The sequence below is a fragment of the Lepisma saccharinum genome, chromosome 1 (assembly GCF_977018435.1).
Source record: "Lepisma saccharinum chromosome 1, izLepSacc3.1, whole genome shotgun sequence".
Lineage (NCBI taxonomy): Eukaryota > Metazoa > Arthropoda > Insecta > Zygentoma > Lepismatidae > Lepisma > Lepisma saccharinum.
In genome coordinates, this window is record NC_139229.1 from 215,358,301 (window position 1) to 215,375,712 (window position 17,412).

A 17,412-nucleotide genomic window follows, 5' to 3' on the forward strand; every position below is an offset into this window, starting at 1 on the left:
CATTGAGAGCCGAAGGAAGGAATTTTGTGAGTGGAATTGATTTTATGTGAATAAATATGATGTTTCAATCATTGTCTTGGGGAAAAGATAGTTTAATTATTGCTTTCTTTGTTTGTTGTGGACGAAAAAATTGTGACAAGAAATTTACATTAGGTATTACATAAAAAAAAGTGGAAGTTGCCCCGGGATTGAACCAACACCTCAAAGATAACCGATGAACGTAAGAAGAGGCACGATCGTCTGACACGTTACTACTACACTTCAGATGTTCTGAGCGTGTGTGCGAGTTTAGTAATACCAAATTCTTTTACACATGGAACTATTCGTTGTAGCACATTTGTCATAATTATTCTTTATTTGTTAATTAAATTAAACTAATGTAATTGTAAATAATGGTTAATTTATTTTATTATTCTTGACATCTTTTTCTGGTATGAATTCGTACGAAACTTTTCATGGTTGAATGTTATTGGATGTTGTCTTTGAACCAACTTCAACATAACGTGATTAACTATACCAATCGAGGACCTTATTTCCCTTGAACTACGCTCTAAACAGAGGCATGCAACATTTATATCTTCAACCTCGAGAAGAATGGAGCTCTACGAGAAATCCACAAGAGACAAGGAGGTCGGTTTTATCGAGGGAGCTGGATTGTCACCTCGTCTTGCTGTATTGATCGAGTTTGGAATAGAGTAATCTTCTCAGATGAGAAAGTATTTTCTATTGCAAATGATGGTCCGGTTTTGGTCTACCGGCGTCAAGGACAACGATTTGATTCCCGTCTTGTTGCTAACTCACGTCACGTGAGCGTACCTGTCTGGGGTTGGATATCTTTCGGTGGCGGAGGTGACTTACACCGAGATACAGTATATGCACATTTTGGAGCATGTTATGGTTCCTGGCGTGCGAGCTTTGTATCCCGAAGTAACTATTGACTTCCAGCAAGACCACTCCCCCATCCATGATTCAGCCATTGTTCAGCGTTGGTTTTCTGAACCAAACAACGTAAATCTAATTGACTGGCCACCCATGTGATTTGATATCAACCCCATTGAAAATATGAGGGCCGAAGTCGTTCGGTGTTTGAATGAAAACTGGCCTGATCCACTACCTCGAAGAAGTGAAGAACTATTTGACCACGTCAACAATGCCTGGAATGACGTGTGCACTTCACACAGGTATATTCGACATCTTGTGCAATCCGTTCCTCGACGCCTGTGACATGTCATAGGTGCAAGTGGCTACTGGACAAGATATTAAATAAATGTTCAATTTTCCCAAACATTACTTTTCAGTACTAACAAATTAAAAGAAATACACCCATGAAAGAAATATTTCGGAACCTTTCATATTATTGCCTTATAGACCTTAATATACATGAAAATATCCAGATGAAGTGAGGGTCGAATTCTTATCACAGACACAAGTGGAACTGGAAATACCACAAAGCTATAACAGAGTGAACACAGCTAATACGATATCTTATTTTTTGTTTGCTATTCATGCATACACCTATTTCATCTGGAAAATGGTTTCTTTTAAATATTTAGATCGAAAGAGGTTCGTTCACCTATTTTTAACCGTAAAGATCGTAAAGCATTATCATTCATTAGTTATTTCCTTGCTTTGTTGGGGATTTTCCTGTAACGAAACGCGAATACTCCCCTCCAATCTTGGTCTCATTCACCGTTGTCTGTTACAAGTTGTTGCATCGTCGAAGGCATTGTGTTTTACCTCAGGATGTTCTACAGTTCATTCCTCGCGGGTAGTGTGCATTCCTGTACTTAATTCGCAGTGGCGAATTGTTGAATGTGAACTAATAATGCCTTTCACGAACGAAGAAGCATTTGATATGCCCATGGTGTTGGGTGAGTGCCAACGAAATAGTTCTGTTGCTGCTCGTGTGTACGCTGCAAGGTATCCCGATCGGGAACATCGTTCAAGACATGTTTTTCGCACCCTTGCCTATGGTGTACGCAGAAGGGGCAATGTTCATCCTTCTAGCAGTCACAAACTTGAACGCATTGCTCGGCCTGTTTGAGATGAGAGGTCTGCTGGTGTACTTGCAGCCTTCCAACTCAATCCTCACGTGAGTATCAGGGAAGTTGCTCGTGATTCTGGTGTCAGCGAAAGTACAGTGAGAAGGATTTTAAAGGATCACAGGTTTCATCCGTACCAAGTGTCCTTGCATCAAGAGCTACACGGAACTGATTTTCAAAGCAGGCTAGACTTTTGCATGTGGTCTCAAGCTCAAGTGAATGCAAATGTTTGATTATTTGACGTAATGTTGTGGTCTGACGAGGCTACATTTAAAAGTGATCAGGTAAATCGGCACAACATGCATTACTGGGCCGCGAACAAACCCACGGTGGATGCAAGAGGTTGATCATCAACGTAGATGGTCTGTGAATTTGTGGTGTGGAGTCATCGGCGGACGAATAATTGGACCTCATTTTTTGAAGCGAGGCTTACGGGTGTTGTGTACCACACATTTCTTCAAGAAAAATTTGCCCAGTCTTCTCGAAGACGTCCCCTTACACATCAGAACACACATGATGGCTGCCCAGCACATTTTGAGCTGACAGCGAGGAATCAGGTGAATGCAATGTTTCGTGGTCGCTGGGTAAGTAGAGGTGGGCCTGTACCCTGACCTCCTAGGTCACCAGACTTAACATGTTTAGATTATTACCTCTGGGAACGACTGAAAGAAATCCTTTACCAAAATCGCCCTACAACGAGAGACGACTTGATCGAGCGCATAGTTGCTGCATGCAGGCAGATTAGTGAGGCAGAAGTTATTGCAGCACAGAATAATTTCAGTGTCCTTGTGCAGAAATGCATTGAGACCGAGGGAAGACTTTTCGAACATCTACTGTAAGTCGGAAAATGTGAATCACACTGGGTGCTCTACCTATTCTTCTAGTTTTCGTTGTTCATTGGTTTCTCATTAGTCTTTCGTTTTTCTTATCATTTCAGTTAGGCCTATTTCTCTTGTCAAACAATGGTTTGGCAATCAATTGTGAGAAAGGAAATTTTTCGTTGGTGAAGCAGCCGTTAAACACGCCAACAAATTCCTTATTGTGCGTGACAGTAAACCATTCGTAGCCAGTCCTAAGCCTGGAGAAAGTGTGAAGGGCGGTCAAAGTTGCAGCTCAAAGAAAGCTTACAGTAGTACGGTGTTTCAAGAGCGGACCCATTACCATACTTGTTTGTACAGGATCTTATGTACTCTGTCCAGTGTTTGTGTTTTGCTATTTACGTACGTAATTCCTCACTTTGGAATACCAACTTCAGGGGTCGCAATTGTTTTCGTCGACATTTTGAAACCGGTCAGTGGATTACAAAATCATGTTCGCATACTTTTTACGTTTTCTGTGTCCTTTAAAAACGAGGTATTACTCGACCCCCCTTGCCATTTGAAATTTTCGAGTTCTTCCCTAACTTTAGACCCCCTATTTTTAGTCCCGCAGTCATGTGGCATATCGTTGGAAAGCTTGTGTCCTGCACTTTCCGAAACTGTTATGGTGCTGCACTTATCTTAATTGTTAAGTTCGGTATACTCGATTTGGCTCACTTTCCTTTTTTTGCAAAACCATTTTCTACACGGAAAACAGTAGGTGATACAGACAAATGTGTCATATGACAATCGTATTTTTTTCCGCCTTTCCGAATCTGCATTCCAAACATACCCTTCCCATTTGAAAATCGCACGAACGGCGCATCTGCCCCCCACTAAAACCACAAAGGGTGGCTTTCGGGCTGTTGCAAATACTTTCTACTGATTCTTTGGGCCCAACTTAGTGGTGCATTTTTTTGTTTCAACTTGATACGATCTCCCGTTCTCGAGAAAAAGGTAGTGTCTGGTTCGTTCTGAAACACACTGTATAATAACCCATGGCGCGACATCCTTCGAAGGGCCTTGGCCTATCTCCCAACTGCCGGTCTCGCTCCCACAATCCTGCGTAGTGATGTGGAGTTCTTCAAACGGTAACGAGGTGACGTGGGGTCAGCACGTCGAACCCTCAGCCGTCATAGGAGATTTTTATGACCGGGTTACGCTACTCACTCATAACTTCCTAATTTCCTCACGTTGGTGTGTTGCCATATGCACAGGCCGAATACCCAGAGACTGAACCCAGGCGGACTAAAACCCATGTGTGAAGTTAAAACAATGCAAAATCTTCCGTTCCCCACCTACAATTTTCCACTTTACACTACACCTCTACAGAAATGTCTATGTCTTCGTCTCTCGAACAGAGTACTTAAAATAGCGTGAGGATGTCGGCGTGGTGTAGGAGGATCGTGTTTGTTTGTGGAATCAAAGGTCGTTGATTCAAACTTCTTGCTTCTTTGCGGAGACTTTTTCAGAAAGTAAACTGCTTTGGACGAGAATACTTATCTACATTTCTGAGAAATTTCCGTTTATATTTATGCAATTTACTTCCAGCATTTCCTGAAGACATTTTAATCGTAGTAAGCAAGATGCAGCGTGGAATGAGAAGAAACATGTGATGTTAATTCTGAGGTGGGTAGTTTCAAACGCAAAATATAGCATAAAATTTGTGGTTTTATCATGGAAAACAAATTGAAGAGCGCAAGCAAACAACATTCTATTCGTATATATATTTGTTTGGTTTTATTAAAACTACTTTATGCACATACAGACTTATCGGGACTCAACCTACATTATAAACTGGAATCCGAACCAATGTGTAATGTGACTCCACCGGGTGTCGAGCCCGGAACTCATTGATTACAACATCCTGTCAAGAACAGATGTTAATGACATGTAAGTTCTTAATGTGTGTTAACTTATGACAGCTGAATGAAAGGAAAAGTTTTTCCTGAAATCCTGCCAATCACTGAAAGATTAAGAACATTAGTAGAAGCATTACTTGAGGCTTACACAATGACGACGATTAGGGAGGTGTGGAGGGGCAGTTGCCCCCGCACTATGCTAAACCTTATCTACCAAGGGAAGAAAGTAAACTGTCCTTGCCCCCCACCAGTTTTGGCACCTTTGAAATTTTTCAGGGCGGTCAAATAAGTTGTTGCAAAGTGTACATAACCCCTCCCTTTTAAACATCCTGGGCACGCCACTGACCAAAACCCATGATGAAATTATTATCATGTTTATTAAATAGGAGCATGCAGAACCTGTGGATCTTTTTCAATAATCTCATCAGATTAAATATTCTCCAGATGTTTTGATCCTGCATGTTAGATGAAATTTGTATTTTTACAAGCAGTTTGTTAAGCACTAGACTCACTTAGCTGTGCGAAAGCTAATCCGTAAGATATTATTTAATACTGTGGGTTTAAGTGATTCGAGAGCTTTTTCACGACTATCTTATCAAAGATCTACAAGAAACTCGACTGTTTTATTAGCCTATCAAAGAAACCCTCTTGATTTCAATAACTTTGATATCTGTAGGTTGAGTGTTCTACCAACACACTCGGTATCATCCTCGTTGCATGCGTGGTTTTTAATTTTGCTCATGAACACTGACGTACGCAGGATTTCTTTTCGGAAGGGTCTGGAATTCTAAGGAGGATATTACACAACTGCGTTTTAGTTGGGGGGGGGGGGTGCACAATAAAGTAGCTTGGTAGTCTTGGTTTTAAAAGTATTCAATGACAAAAATTGTTAATTGGGGATCATTTTATGAGGTTTACATTGACCACTTTGGTTTGTCCCGAGTTCTTTACTGTTTTCATTTTGTTTTTTCTGAAAATTTCGGGAGGGGTAGTAGCTCCATCAGCTTCCTCCGTGTGTACACTAGTGCTCATGAATGAAGAGTAAATCCAGTCAAATTATGTCCACCGAAATTTCTTGCTCTTAATTGACATTTTCCCTACTTTTAATTATATAAAAGTTAAAAAGTTAATTAATGATGTATTTAATAGTGTGTAGCATGTAACTTGGGGTCTAAGGTGGGAGAAAATGAACCTAAGGTTCCAGATGAAACAAAGACCCCTAACAAGTAAATTTTAATAAACCTATATATTGGGGGGACGATTGCCCCTTTGCCCCCGCCAAGTTACACCTATGAGTGTGCGTCACTTGTGAGCCATTTAGTACTCTCGCCTGAAATTTTGTAAGTGGAATACGAATTTATGATTTTTCTTTCTACCCAGAGTTTCACGTACTTTACTTTTCAAAGTGCCGATCTCTGTGGCGGAGTGGTTAGCACAGCGCGCTACGACGCCAGGGATCCCGGATTTGAATCCAGGCATGGGTGATGATTCATCGTATCATTTATCCTCACCTTCACGATTAGCCAAAGTGGCAGAAAAGCGAAGTAAAATAAACCAACTTTTTAAAGTGACGTTAGGTAAAAGGATAATCCCCATTGTTATTTTTTATTTTAAAGCCTCCCCTTACAACTGCCCCATGCATAACGAGTTCCAGCCATAGAGTTGCGAAGGGGGTCGGCCCTTCTGGTAATTAAAATCGTTCATTCAAAGTTTAACAAGGAATAAGTTTGTTATTTATATATATAGTTAGTAACAGAAATGAAGTACAGTTAAATATATTTTTTTTAAAAAAAAAAAACAGCATTAGATTGAAGAATTGAATGTCAGAACTTCATGTTTTCAGTGTGGCGTGGGGGTGCAGTTCCCCCCCCCCCCTACTTTTTGTCCCGCGCTATGGCCTCTTACTTTTAAGCCTTATCTACCAAGCAAAGTTAACTGTTGTTGCACCCCATCCCTAGTTTTGGCACCCAATCGCCGCTACTGAATGGTACCATGAGTTTTCGAATTTCAATGAATGAGATTGTTATGCGAGAGGTTCACCTAGCGTCAACTTTATGACTAAAATTTCCTATAAAGTTCAAGGATTTCTTTCTTGAACAAGGTGTAAAAATTTTGAAAATGGAACAAAATTAACTAGGCATTTCAGTGTACTAACGCATCCAATCTTTTTTAAAGTTGAGTTTGATAATCGCTCATCTTGTGGATCGAGTCAAGTTTCTTTAAAAATAATAATAATAATAATAATAATAAAAGTTATTTGTTGGCGCCAGATTATGATAGCAGCTTGCTGGAATGGTAGATGAAGGCACTGCCCTGATCAATCGTGATTAATACAAGTTTTAAGTTTAACTATTTTTCCGGTGTGCAACGGCTTTAAAAATATCGGGATATGAACGTTAACATCACAATATGTACTTGTTACAAGTCCACATAACGAACGAGAACAGAAATCGAGGAGATTGAGTCAAGCTAATATATGTATGTGCAAAACTACATCACCTGTGTCTAAACCACCACCCACAACCTCATGAATTAACTAGGCCCGGGTTTATATATGAAGAAGTCTACAGACACGTGATATATGCAACTTTACTTGTAACTGTTAGGCCAAGTTATGACAGATGGTTATTTTATTCCTAGTATTTTTTTATGCACGGAGGATGGTTCCCCGCGCAACCGTGTATTAGCCGCAACGAATAACGCTACACACGTCTGTCACGAAACACCCAGTACGAGCTTGCTGCGGTTGCACAGGAAATCATCCTCCATATATTTTTAACAAATTTCAAACACGTCACTTTTTCATTCTGCAACCCTCCCAGTGAAAGTGCGTTTGCAGATGGAGGGCCGGGCTGTAGCCCCCAAAGTACTCTAAATCCAGACATGCAATTAAGGACTATAAACAAAAAACATTCCACAGTGTAAAGAAAAAAAAAGAGAGAGTTCCTGTGCAGTTCGAATATTAATAATCAAACTTTAACAGAATTATAGGCGAGTGTACTGGCATTATGAACAAAGAAATTAATTTATTCTAATTTTGCTTCTCCAGGGATGATTTTCAAGTAACGGTGAGCGTATTTGTGAGTGCGATACTTATTTATTACATTGATTTATTTTTGTTATATTTTTAATGTAATAATAATTGGTGTGGTGCTATAGAAGGGGAAAACGTTAAGATATACAAAGTGAGGGAGATGGTATGCAGCGTTAGTTAATATATTGAAGCTTGTGTCTCGTTTAAACCTCGCGACCAATCACCCTGGGAGAGGCTTATATGCGGAGTCATAGGTCGCCTAACTGAATGCGGAATAGTACTTTCAAAGAAGGCCACGGGCATTTTCTCCCATTTGTCAAACTAATGTAAATAATCAAACTACTACGGAAATTAAAGGAACGGAATTGCGCTTATTGGCCTATTTGTTAATAAATAATCACAGAGTATACATATATAAAAGAAATACAGACTAACCTGGAATGAGTAATTAAATTAGGAACAACATTTCTTTGTTCATAAATGAATACTTTGCCACTAAATTTACAGAAGTTAGTAAGATTTCATCAAGTGCAGAAAGAAGCACCAACGAAACTACATAATCAACCAATGCATTAACATACCTACTCTTCTGCTCAGGTCTTACCTTTCCAAGGGGTGCCATCGTCGACGACACCTTCTGGAAGAGCTGACTCTTTTTCGCTTGCAATGTCAAGGAGATTCGCATCGCTCCCGGCGACCTTGACGCCTTCCGACGGCAATGAAGCGAGCAACTTCGGATCCAAAACCACCTGGGTGAGGCAGAGCGAGGTCAATACAAGCACTCCCCCTACCACCCTCTTAACAGTCTTATCCCTTCCCCTAGAACTGGCAGCTTGGCAATGGAGAGAAGCAGCAACGCTGTGTACAGTTAGTTTGCAATAAACATGAAACCCACTATCTTCTAGTTCTACAGCGGCTCCATGCTTTTAACCTGCGACGGAGATGATTTTATAAGTGTGTCAATTTGCAGAGTAATTTATTGGTTGAATGAATGGAACTACAACAAGATGAGGATGAAGGGTGACGAGATGGATGAAGGGACAATCCCAAACATATAGGGACAACACAACAGAGGAATATACTGGCGTCAGAACCTCGTTAGTCTGCAAATGCAATCCAGGGTGTAATACGTGGAAGAGAGGTTGGCATTGGGGTGTGTCTAGAACGAGTGGTAGAGAGCTAACGTGCTATGAAAACAGGAGTAGAACAGCGCTGGAAGTGAGGGGGGATGCGGGGCCATGGTATCCCCCAGCTACCTAGCAAAATTTTCGCAAAACAGCCGTCCAGCTGTCTCATTGTCACATGTTAAACCACAGGAGCGTCCGCACAGCTATAGGTCTTGTCTAGTCTTACGGCGTGCGGCCTACATGCTGGCAAAGAAGTGGGGAGCGGGGAATACGCCGCAGACCAACCAGACAACAGCGGTGGCGCCGAGAGGCTGCTTCGTTTCTTATCACGCTAGATTGGTTGCTTCCCCGCTCTCCACTTGTCTTGCCAGCATGTAGGCCGCCCGCCGTAAGACTGGACAAAACCTACAACCTTTTCCACTTCAAGCGCTGGTGCAGAGCGTTCGAATATTGGGCTCGATAGTTATGTTGTTCTCTCATTGTCACGACTAGCCTAAATATGTAAATAACGTGCGTCCTATTCGATCTGCAGCCGAGAGATCAGGAGAAACGTGGCGGGCGGCGCTGACGGAGGTGCCGACATTTGCGGCCTGTAATGCCCGCATATTTTTATGGACATATGCAGACATTTATATAAATATTGCAAAACTAGCACTAACCTGTGTTATAAGAGTTGTTCAAAGTGATGTCCACCTACATTCACACATTCCTGGCATCGTTTGATGAAATTTTGATTCACACGCAAAAGTTCTTCTTCCGTAATTCTTCCTAGTTCTGCCCTTATATTGTCTTTTAGTTCGTCGATGCTATGAGGGTTATTTCGGTAGACTCTATTTTTCAAGGTTCCCCACAAATAATAGTCACATACGGTAAGATCTGGCGAACGTGAAGGCCATAAACCTCTTGAAATTATTCTGTCATCAAACACCTCCCTTATAGCGTCCAAAGAATCAGCGGCGGTATGGGCTGTGGCCGAATCTTGTTGAAAATACCCATATTGTCTCTCATTATCTGATAACAACTGAAAAAACGGCGCGAGTATTTGTGTGCGGTACCTCTCTGAATTTATTGTGTCTTCAAAAAATATAGGCCCTATTATTCTTTTGGCACATACAGCACACCACACACCAATTTTTGCATCGTGTAACGGAACTTCGTGTATTATTCGGGGATTTTCAGTGCTCCAGTATCTATTGTTCTGTGAACAAACATGACCACGCAAGTGAAACCATGCCTCATCCGAAAAAAATATTAACTGTGGATCAACAATACCATCTACAATATTCTGCAAAACCCAATTACAGAAATTTACTCTACTTACGTTGTCAGGGGGCCGTAATTCTTGCACTATAGAAACTCTGTACGGTTTTAATTTTAGTAGCTTAGTGGCTGTATGTGCTGATGATTTTGACACGCACATCTCCTGTGAAACACGGCGTAGAGGTTTGTTTGGAGAACGTTCTAACGCTGCACCAATTTCATCGAGTTTTGCTTCGGTTAGAATCCGTCGTTTTTGCTTAGGTGTTTTAAAATTTAACGATCCAGTTTCTCGTAATTTAAAGACAAGACGTCTAACCGTATCTCTATGTGGAGGTGAAACGCCTGGGAATTTCTGTACAAATTGCCTACACACGTCTCGACACGAGTCTGTTTTCACGTAAGTGTCATACATAAAAATTCTTTGTTCTAACGTGAACCTTGCGGCTAGCATTCCAATCGTCTGACTGACACAACACACATACACACTGCAATAACACAAACAAGTAACGGCAAGTAACCAAGAATAACACTCTTACGCACAGTACGAAATTAACACGCTCTTGGTTTACATCTGCCTGCCACTATATTCACAGCTCTGTAGTCGCGAAGGAACAAAAAACTTGAGCTAGGAGATTTCGGATTGCAAGGAAGCTCACGAACACCATTAGCTTTTAACGGTTCGTCTGCAGCGTAATCTTGATACAGTGTTGCACATTCGAAACCTCCAAACGATCCCCATCGACACAAAACTCTTTCAAGGATATAAACTTAAGCAGGACGTTACTGGTCAAAACTATGATTAAAATGTTTTACAGAGTATTATCTGTGGCTCTTAATATAATTTCTAAAGCGTATTTATTTGTGTATATAAGGGTGGAACTTGGAAGAATTACAGAAGAACTTTTGCGTGTTATAACACAGGTTAGTGCTCGTTTTGCAAGATGTCCACAAAAATAAGCGGGCATTACAGGCCTCAAATGTCGGCATCTCCGTCAGCGCCGCCCGCCACGTTTCTCCCGATCTCTCGGCTGCAGATCGAAATGGACGCACGGTATAACAAAAACAAAACTTGTCTATGGCGTCGGCGACGTGAAAGGATCTGAAAGGAAGTTCTGCTAGAACTTCTTATGTAGCAGTGGCTGAGATCTACCCCACCGGAACCCACCATAGCTCAGTGGGTTTAGATTCCACACTGTGTTAATTGCTCAATAACTAATAATTTTACATCTCTATTATTTTCTAACATTTTAACTATGCTAGATATTGATAACCTTATCTCAGGGATTTGTGTCCGCATATGTCTTACGTTGCTATCAAATAATTTTCCTGGCTGTTTGTAATTTGCAAGGTGTCAATCCTTGTTGAAGATAAATGCTGATGCGATGTTGCTACCCGATCACATGAATGATTAATTGCACATATTGATTTATGAAGAGTTTTATTTTTAATTTCTGCTTCTTCAAAAGTAGTGGATATATTTCTACGTGATTACGTCGATAATTTATATCATCTGGGTAACAGTATGGGGAAATGCTGATTTAAGAAGGGCTCCCGCGTTGCCAAATGGTTAGCGCTCTTACCTTCGGTGGGAGCGGTCTCGGGTTTGATTCTCGGTGGAAGTCTCAAAAATCTGTCGATCGAGCATCGTGAGGACAGTTGGGGAGCCACTTGAAAAGAAGTGGCGGGCTCAGGTCTCGAAAGCCAGAAAACATCGAGGATGGGACTCGATGCGCTGACTATACGTCACTTAATGATAAGTCGCTTGTCAGGCTCTGGCCCTGAGAAGGATGTTGGGCCACGGAGAGAAAAGATAAGAAAAGATATGCGAATCCTAAAGATTCTAACTTAATCGCTGTTCTTTCTTAGAATTAGTAGCTAAGAAATGCAGAAGTACATGTTACAATATAAGATAATATATTTTGTAAAAACTATCAACTAACAATGTCTCAAAAACTAAGATGTTTGCAAGTTGTTAAAAATTTAGCTATTGACCTTTTGTCATCGTATCAATCCGTTATCAAACGTTAAACAGACCCATAAGCGATACCGTATCCAAACCTATATAAAGAAAACCGCAATTAAAGGGCCTTTCTTTTATCTAGCTTCTTGTATTGTGTTTTACATATTGTCGCAGGTTTAACAAAAAACAAGAAATATTAAATTAAAGAAAATAAATAGGGCCTGTGCCATTTTGCAGCAGCATAACTTGGGGACCTAACTGAGTTGTGGAACAGGAACTTCATGCTCTGGTTATTAGCAAAAATTAACTTGACGTAAAATTTTCATAAACCTGAAAATTGTGGTGAGTGTTCCGTTGGCCCCCTTTCAAGTTTCGCTTATGTTTACTTGTCATTCCGAATTATAAAATACATATTACGGATAAAATACGTACATTTGCACGAGTTTCAAAATCTGCAAGCAGATTTTTAGCTAATAGTTTCAGTTTTGGCCCATTAATTGCTAATAAACTTGACACGAGGCTATTGTGTCCTACTGTATGACGTCACATTGAAAGAAAACTTGTAACTCACAGCAACGCTATGCTTGTTTTTCCAAGTACATTTATTTGTATAATATTCTCTATATTCCGTTGGTTAGTGATTAGGTTTAATTGTCCTGAAACCATAGTTTTTCTGTTAACTTTGATTTTCAATTTATAATTTACCCAAAGGTCCCATCCGTGAACGTGCGTAGGATTTTTTCCAGGGGGGGGGGGGGGCAAGGAAGGTATTTTTTTCCAGGGGGACAAACAAGGCATATTTCGCCAATAATAATAGTGTTGTTCCCTCAAAAAACATTGCTTAAATTTGAATTTACCATATTCATGTAATAATTAACACATATTATTGTGGCTGAAATGAAATTATGTGAAAAATATACAATTTTTGGTTGACTTTCATTTTCCAGGGGGGGCACAGCCCCCCTTGCCCCCCTACCGGACGTCCATAGTCCCATCTAATAATTGAAAGTCGAAGAAGTTTAACTGATACTCTGCTTTCCTTATATCTTATAACTGCTATCCTTTCTTCCCTTGAATCTAAAGAACTTTTCACGTAGTTGTCCAAAAAACGTTTTATCATAAAACCGTGTAGTTTCTTGGCACCTCATATTATTGCTGCTAATCCCCTGTCTTGTATAACACTTATCTTGCGTTTGTGATATTTCTTCCTAAATAAAAATCGCGTTGAATGAAAAATGGGGAGGGGGTTGCTGCTTATTCCGCTGGTGCAGAGTGTTTATTCTAAAGACGAACACAATTGCATGGGAGCTTACGTTTTAGCACCTTATCTAGAAGCCTCAAATACCACGAATAAACAACGTGAGATCAGCATGTGCTGTAGAGCATGTGAATTGGGTTTCTTTATGCATAGTCATGGTCGAATATTGCACTAGGTGTTTGCTCAGTGATGGGCTGTTACCAGTGGCGGCGATTGGGACTGGCCTTAATGTTTTTGTTGGATTACAAAACTAGTAAATTTGCACCCTTACCGGGTATCGAACTCTGATCCCTTAATTAAGAGAAGTGTGTCGCGAACTGCATGCTAACCACTGCCTACACATTAAGAGGCAAGCTGATATACAGTAAAACAGCGTTAATCCTGACTTCGCTTAATCCGGACAGGCAAAGGCCAAAGAAAAAGCAGAATGCAAGGTTTTAAATGTGGCTACAAGCACTGCACTGTCGTATTGCTTTACATTTTACTGTACTGTATAGTGTATTTAGGCCTATGCCCTTTAAATACACCATAATAAATGTGTTTTGCTACTATAAACTGAGTTTTAATATTCATTTAGGTTATTTTAGTTAATCTGGACTTTCGTTAAACCGGTCAACTTATCCCTCCCATTAGTCCGGATTAACGAGGTTTTACTGTATTTAAAACTGTCAGTTCGAACAGCTGGAACAAGTTTTACTGCACTTTTACATTATACGATAATATACGTACGTATCCCCTTACTTTTCTTTGTATCATACTATAATCGAGTAACTTAATTCTTATGCTAATTTTACGCTGCGGGGTGTGATGCCCTTTTGTTGATCAATGCAGCATTGCAGCGCCATAATGCGAGCGTTTTATGAACGTGTTGTGCGTATGTGCGAGTGCTTGTTGTGTTAATAATGTTAATTATAATTTTGGTGTCAAATGCGAGGATTGCTGAGGGATGTGATGCGTGTTCATGCATGTTGTAAACAGAAATCCAGAATTCATTATTCGAGCTTCAACACCTCCCAACAGCAGGTAATATCCTTATATCTGCTGCAGCACAGAGTTAAGAATGCTATGCTATCTAATAATAGTGCTAGTTCCAAATTATACTTTGTATTCTAGTTAATTTTAGTTTTTTTTAAAAAAAACTTACGTATTCAAAATATTCTTTGTTCTTCATATGTTGAATCCCGTTTTTTTTCTCACACTTCCAACCCTCTCCCAAAAGATGACTCCTAGCAAACACAGGCCTGCCCCTCGGAGGGCAAGGGGGGCAGTTGCCCTTCCTAATACTCGCAATTAGAAATTTAGTGATGGGAAATCTTATTACTGTTATTAACCAATATTATTCTCTTTTAAAAAATTAAATATTTTCAAGCCGACGAAAGTTCGAAACAACTACGGCAGATTTATTTCCTATATAATTGGACTATCTCGCTTCGTTCTCCAGCAAATTATTTGTCATTAAGACTTGTGCATTTTATTTGTTAGCCTAGTTGTTTTATACCTATGTGGTCGCAGAATAAATTGGTCACGTACACTGGAAATGAATAAATGATGTGTAGTTGTTTTGAATCTGCTGCACGAAATCATGTTTATATGTAAATCAGTCTGAACCACAGAGAAGGAAAATAAATGGGAAGGGAAACAGAACTTTTGTGCCACCGAAGCTGGATTTCTTCTAATAGAGTGATTTTAGGTGGGACAGGATATACGCCCTCGTTTAGTACCCATCAATGCAATAAAACAGCGAGATGAAATGAGGTTTTTCTTTCTCAGACTGACTTTCATCAAGGCTTTTGCCCCAACTTAATCATGGGGTCTGCGCACGCCTATGCTAGCGAATGCTTGCTTACTGAACTGCGAGTAAATAGAGTCAATGTGACAGGCAGTAAAATGCGAATGGTTAACACTCATCCAGCCTATTCGATGTGAACAGGAACCAAAGACTGACTTCAAATACCTCTGCGGAGAGGAACCCATGTTTGTATTTTGTTATTTAAACTCGCTCTTCTGCCTCATTGAGTTAATCAAGATGAAGAATAAATAGGTAAGATAAATAGAAATACAAACAAACAAAACTCGCAACCTGGTCTAGTTTTGTTCTATGAACCTGTAGGTTACAATAACGCACTGGAGGAGGGAGGGGCAGGGAGCGCCTACAACACAGACAAGCAAAAACATATCAAGTAAACGAACCTTTATGGTAAATATGCATTTTAGGCATGATCTTTATAGGCAGCCCTTGAAGTGGAAATTTGTTAGATGTTCGCTAGAGCTTTAGAAACAGTTTGGGGCTCTTCATAGTGGCGAACACTCCCTTCGAAAGAGTAGTAAGCGGGGAACTACAAAATACGCAACCACCTTTTCATATTTCAAGTATGCATCTTTTCACACCACGTTGACAACAATGGTCAATACCAGTTGCCCACCCACACATTTGACAGGGATAGAACGCTGGGTATATGGAGTGTTAGCCATCGCCACTGGTTATGGGGGGAAATGCATGTCGTAAATTTTCCTAGCTGGAAGACAGAACTCTCCCCCACTTCGAACCCTGCCTTTAGATATATTTAATTATACCCCCTCCCCCCAAATATATTCGCTCGTCATTCTGGCAGATTCTGGATAGTTTGTTTCATCCCTGTACACACTTTTTTGCTTACTCTCTCTCCATAACCAAGCATACACAGCTATAAATAATCTACCAATACATATATTTCAAAACATTTTAAGCAGCTTTCAATATGTAAATGTTTATCTAAAGAACAGACGAAAGTACATGGAACTATAACCTTATTACTGTCTGGAAATAATGGGTAAATTATTACATATCCCTTTTAGCAAATATTTTTTAAAATGAGTTCTGCTATTTTATACTGCAGACAACGTTATTGTTTTTGGTAAAACTGGTTGTGATTATTGCTTGTATTCGTCGATTACGTGGTTAAATGTTTCTAGATATTTTTTTTACAACACAGGGAAAATTATTTTGATTTTGGAACTTAGGACTAACGTAGGTATTCGAAATTTAAACGATCTTAAGAGAATCAGTTCGCCATTTACAAATACACTAACTAGTGCACTAGTTACGTCATTTTATGCATCGTATGACGGCATGACAGTACAAGGGCATAGTTCCGTGTAACGTTATTACATCAAACAGAAATAAATGAATTACCTTATTTAAATTTTCATCTGTAGACTCCACGTAGCTCATGTTGGCCTTCCTTTGTTGCTTATCGTCTGGATTTGGATCCATGCTTCTACCTCACTGCCCTTCTGGTTCGGTTACGTTGGCGTGGTGAAATCCCTCCTCGTTTTCCGTGCACTGACTCCTACCATTGCAGGTTCAGACAAAACACAGCCTCTATATATGAGGCACGTTGTTGATAACTACGTCACTTTCTTATCTCATAACTTCATAACCTGTGAAAATTTTTGCTCTTTTCACCTTTGTTACATTTACATCTACAGCCGAGATATCGCACTGATTATCTTCATGACGAATGAATCGAACTTGGTGCGTCTTCAACCTTGCGAATCATGTGATCTGGCAGGCAATCCCCCAATAGACGACCGGTATGTAACTTCTGCAGACACGGTTACAACGTGAAGTAAAATAGAAACTTCATTTTGCTGGTCAGACAAATTTATTGTGCCTTGCCAGTTGGTTTTGAAGAAAATTTAACAATTAAAAGATGAAAGTCAAAATTGTTCTCAACATTAAAAAAATAGTATCCTAATAAAACTTAGCAGAATTGTATGTTTACGTGTACTTGATGTGCGCACGATTGCTTGTTTCACGGTGCAGAAAATCATCTTAAATTCGTTTATTGATTGTACGAAATTAAATTAAACAATGATTCAAAGCAAATCCACGTGCTTGCATTCCATGCAACTTGATTTTTTTGTATTTTTAATTACCTAGGAAAATATTTAGAGTTGAACTGAGCCACTGCATAAATACGAAAACACACACATGTGCAACGAAATCCGGTTCGAATCTTATGAATTCTTT

The 17,412-nt window shown here is 39.9% G+C and overlaps 1 protein-coding gene across 1 annotated transcript in view; it reads right to left on the minus strand.

Moving 5' to 3' along the window:
• The window catches only part of LOC145991634 (sodium-dependent phosphate transport protein 2B-like), a 55,781-nt gene extending 38,834 nt beyond the window's left edge, over positions 1-16,947 (minus strand). Inside the window, exons 1-2 of the mRNA XM_083127699.1 lie at positions 16,573-16,947; positions 8,400-8,544 (exon numbers count right to left, since the gene is read on the minus strand). Of these exons, the coding sequence (XP_082983825.1) occupies positions 8,400-8,544; positions 16,573-16,653 (226 nt within the window). The 5' untranslated portion in view covers positions 16,654-16,947. The remainder of the gene's footprint in view (positions 1-8,399; positions 8,545-16,572) is intronic.
• Between the last annotated feature and the right edge of the window lie 465 nt (positions 16,948-17,412).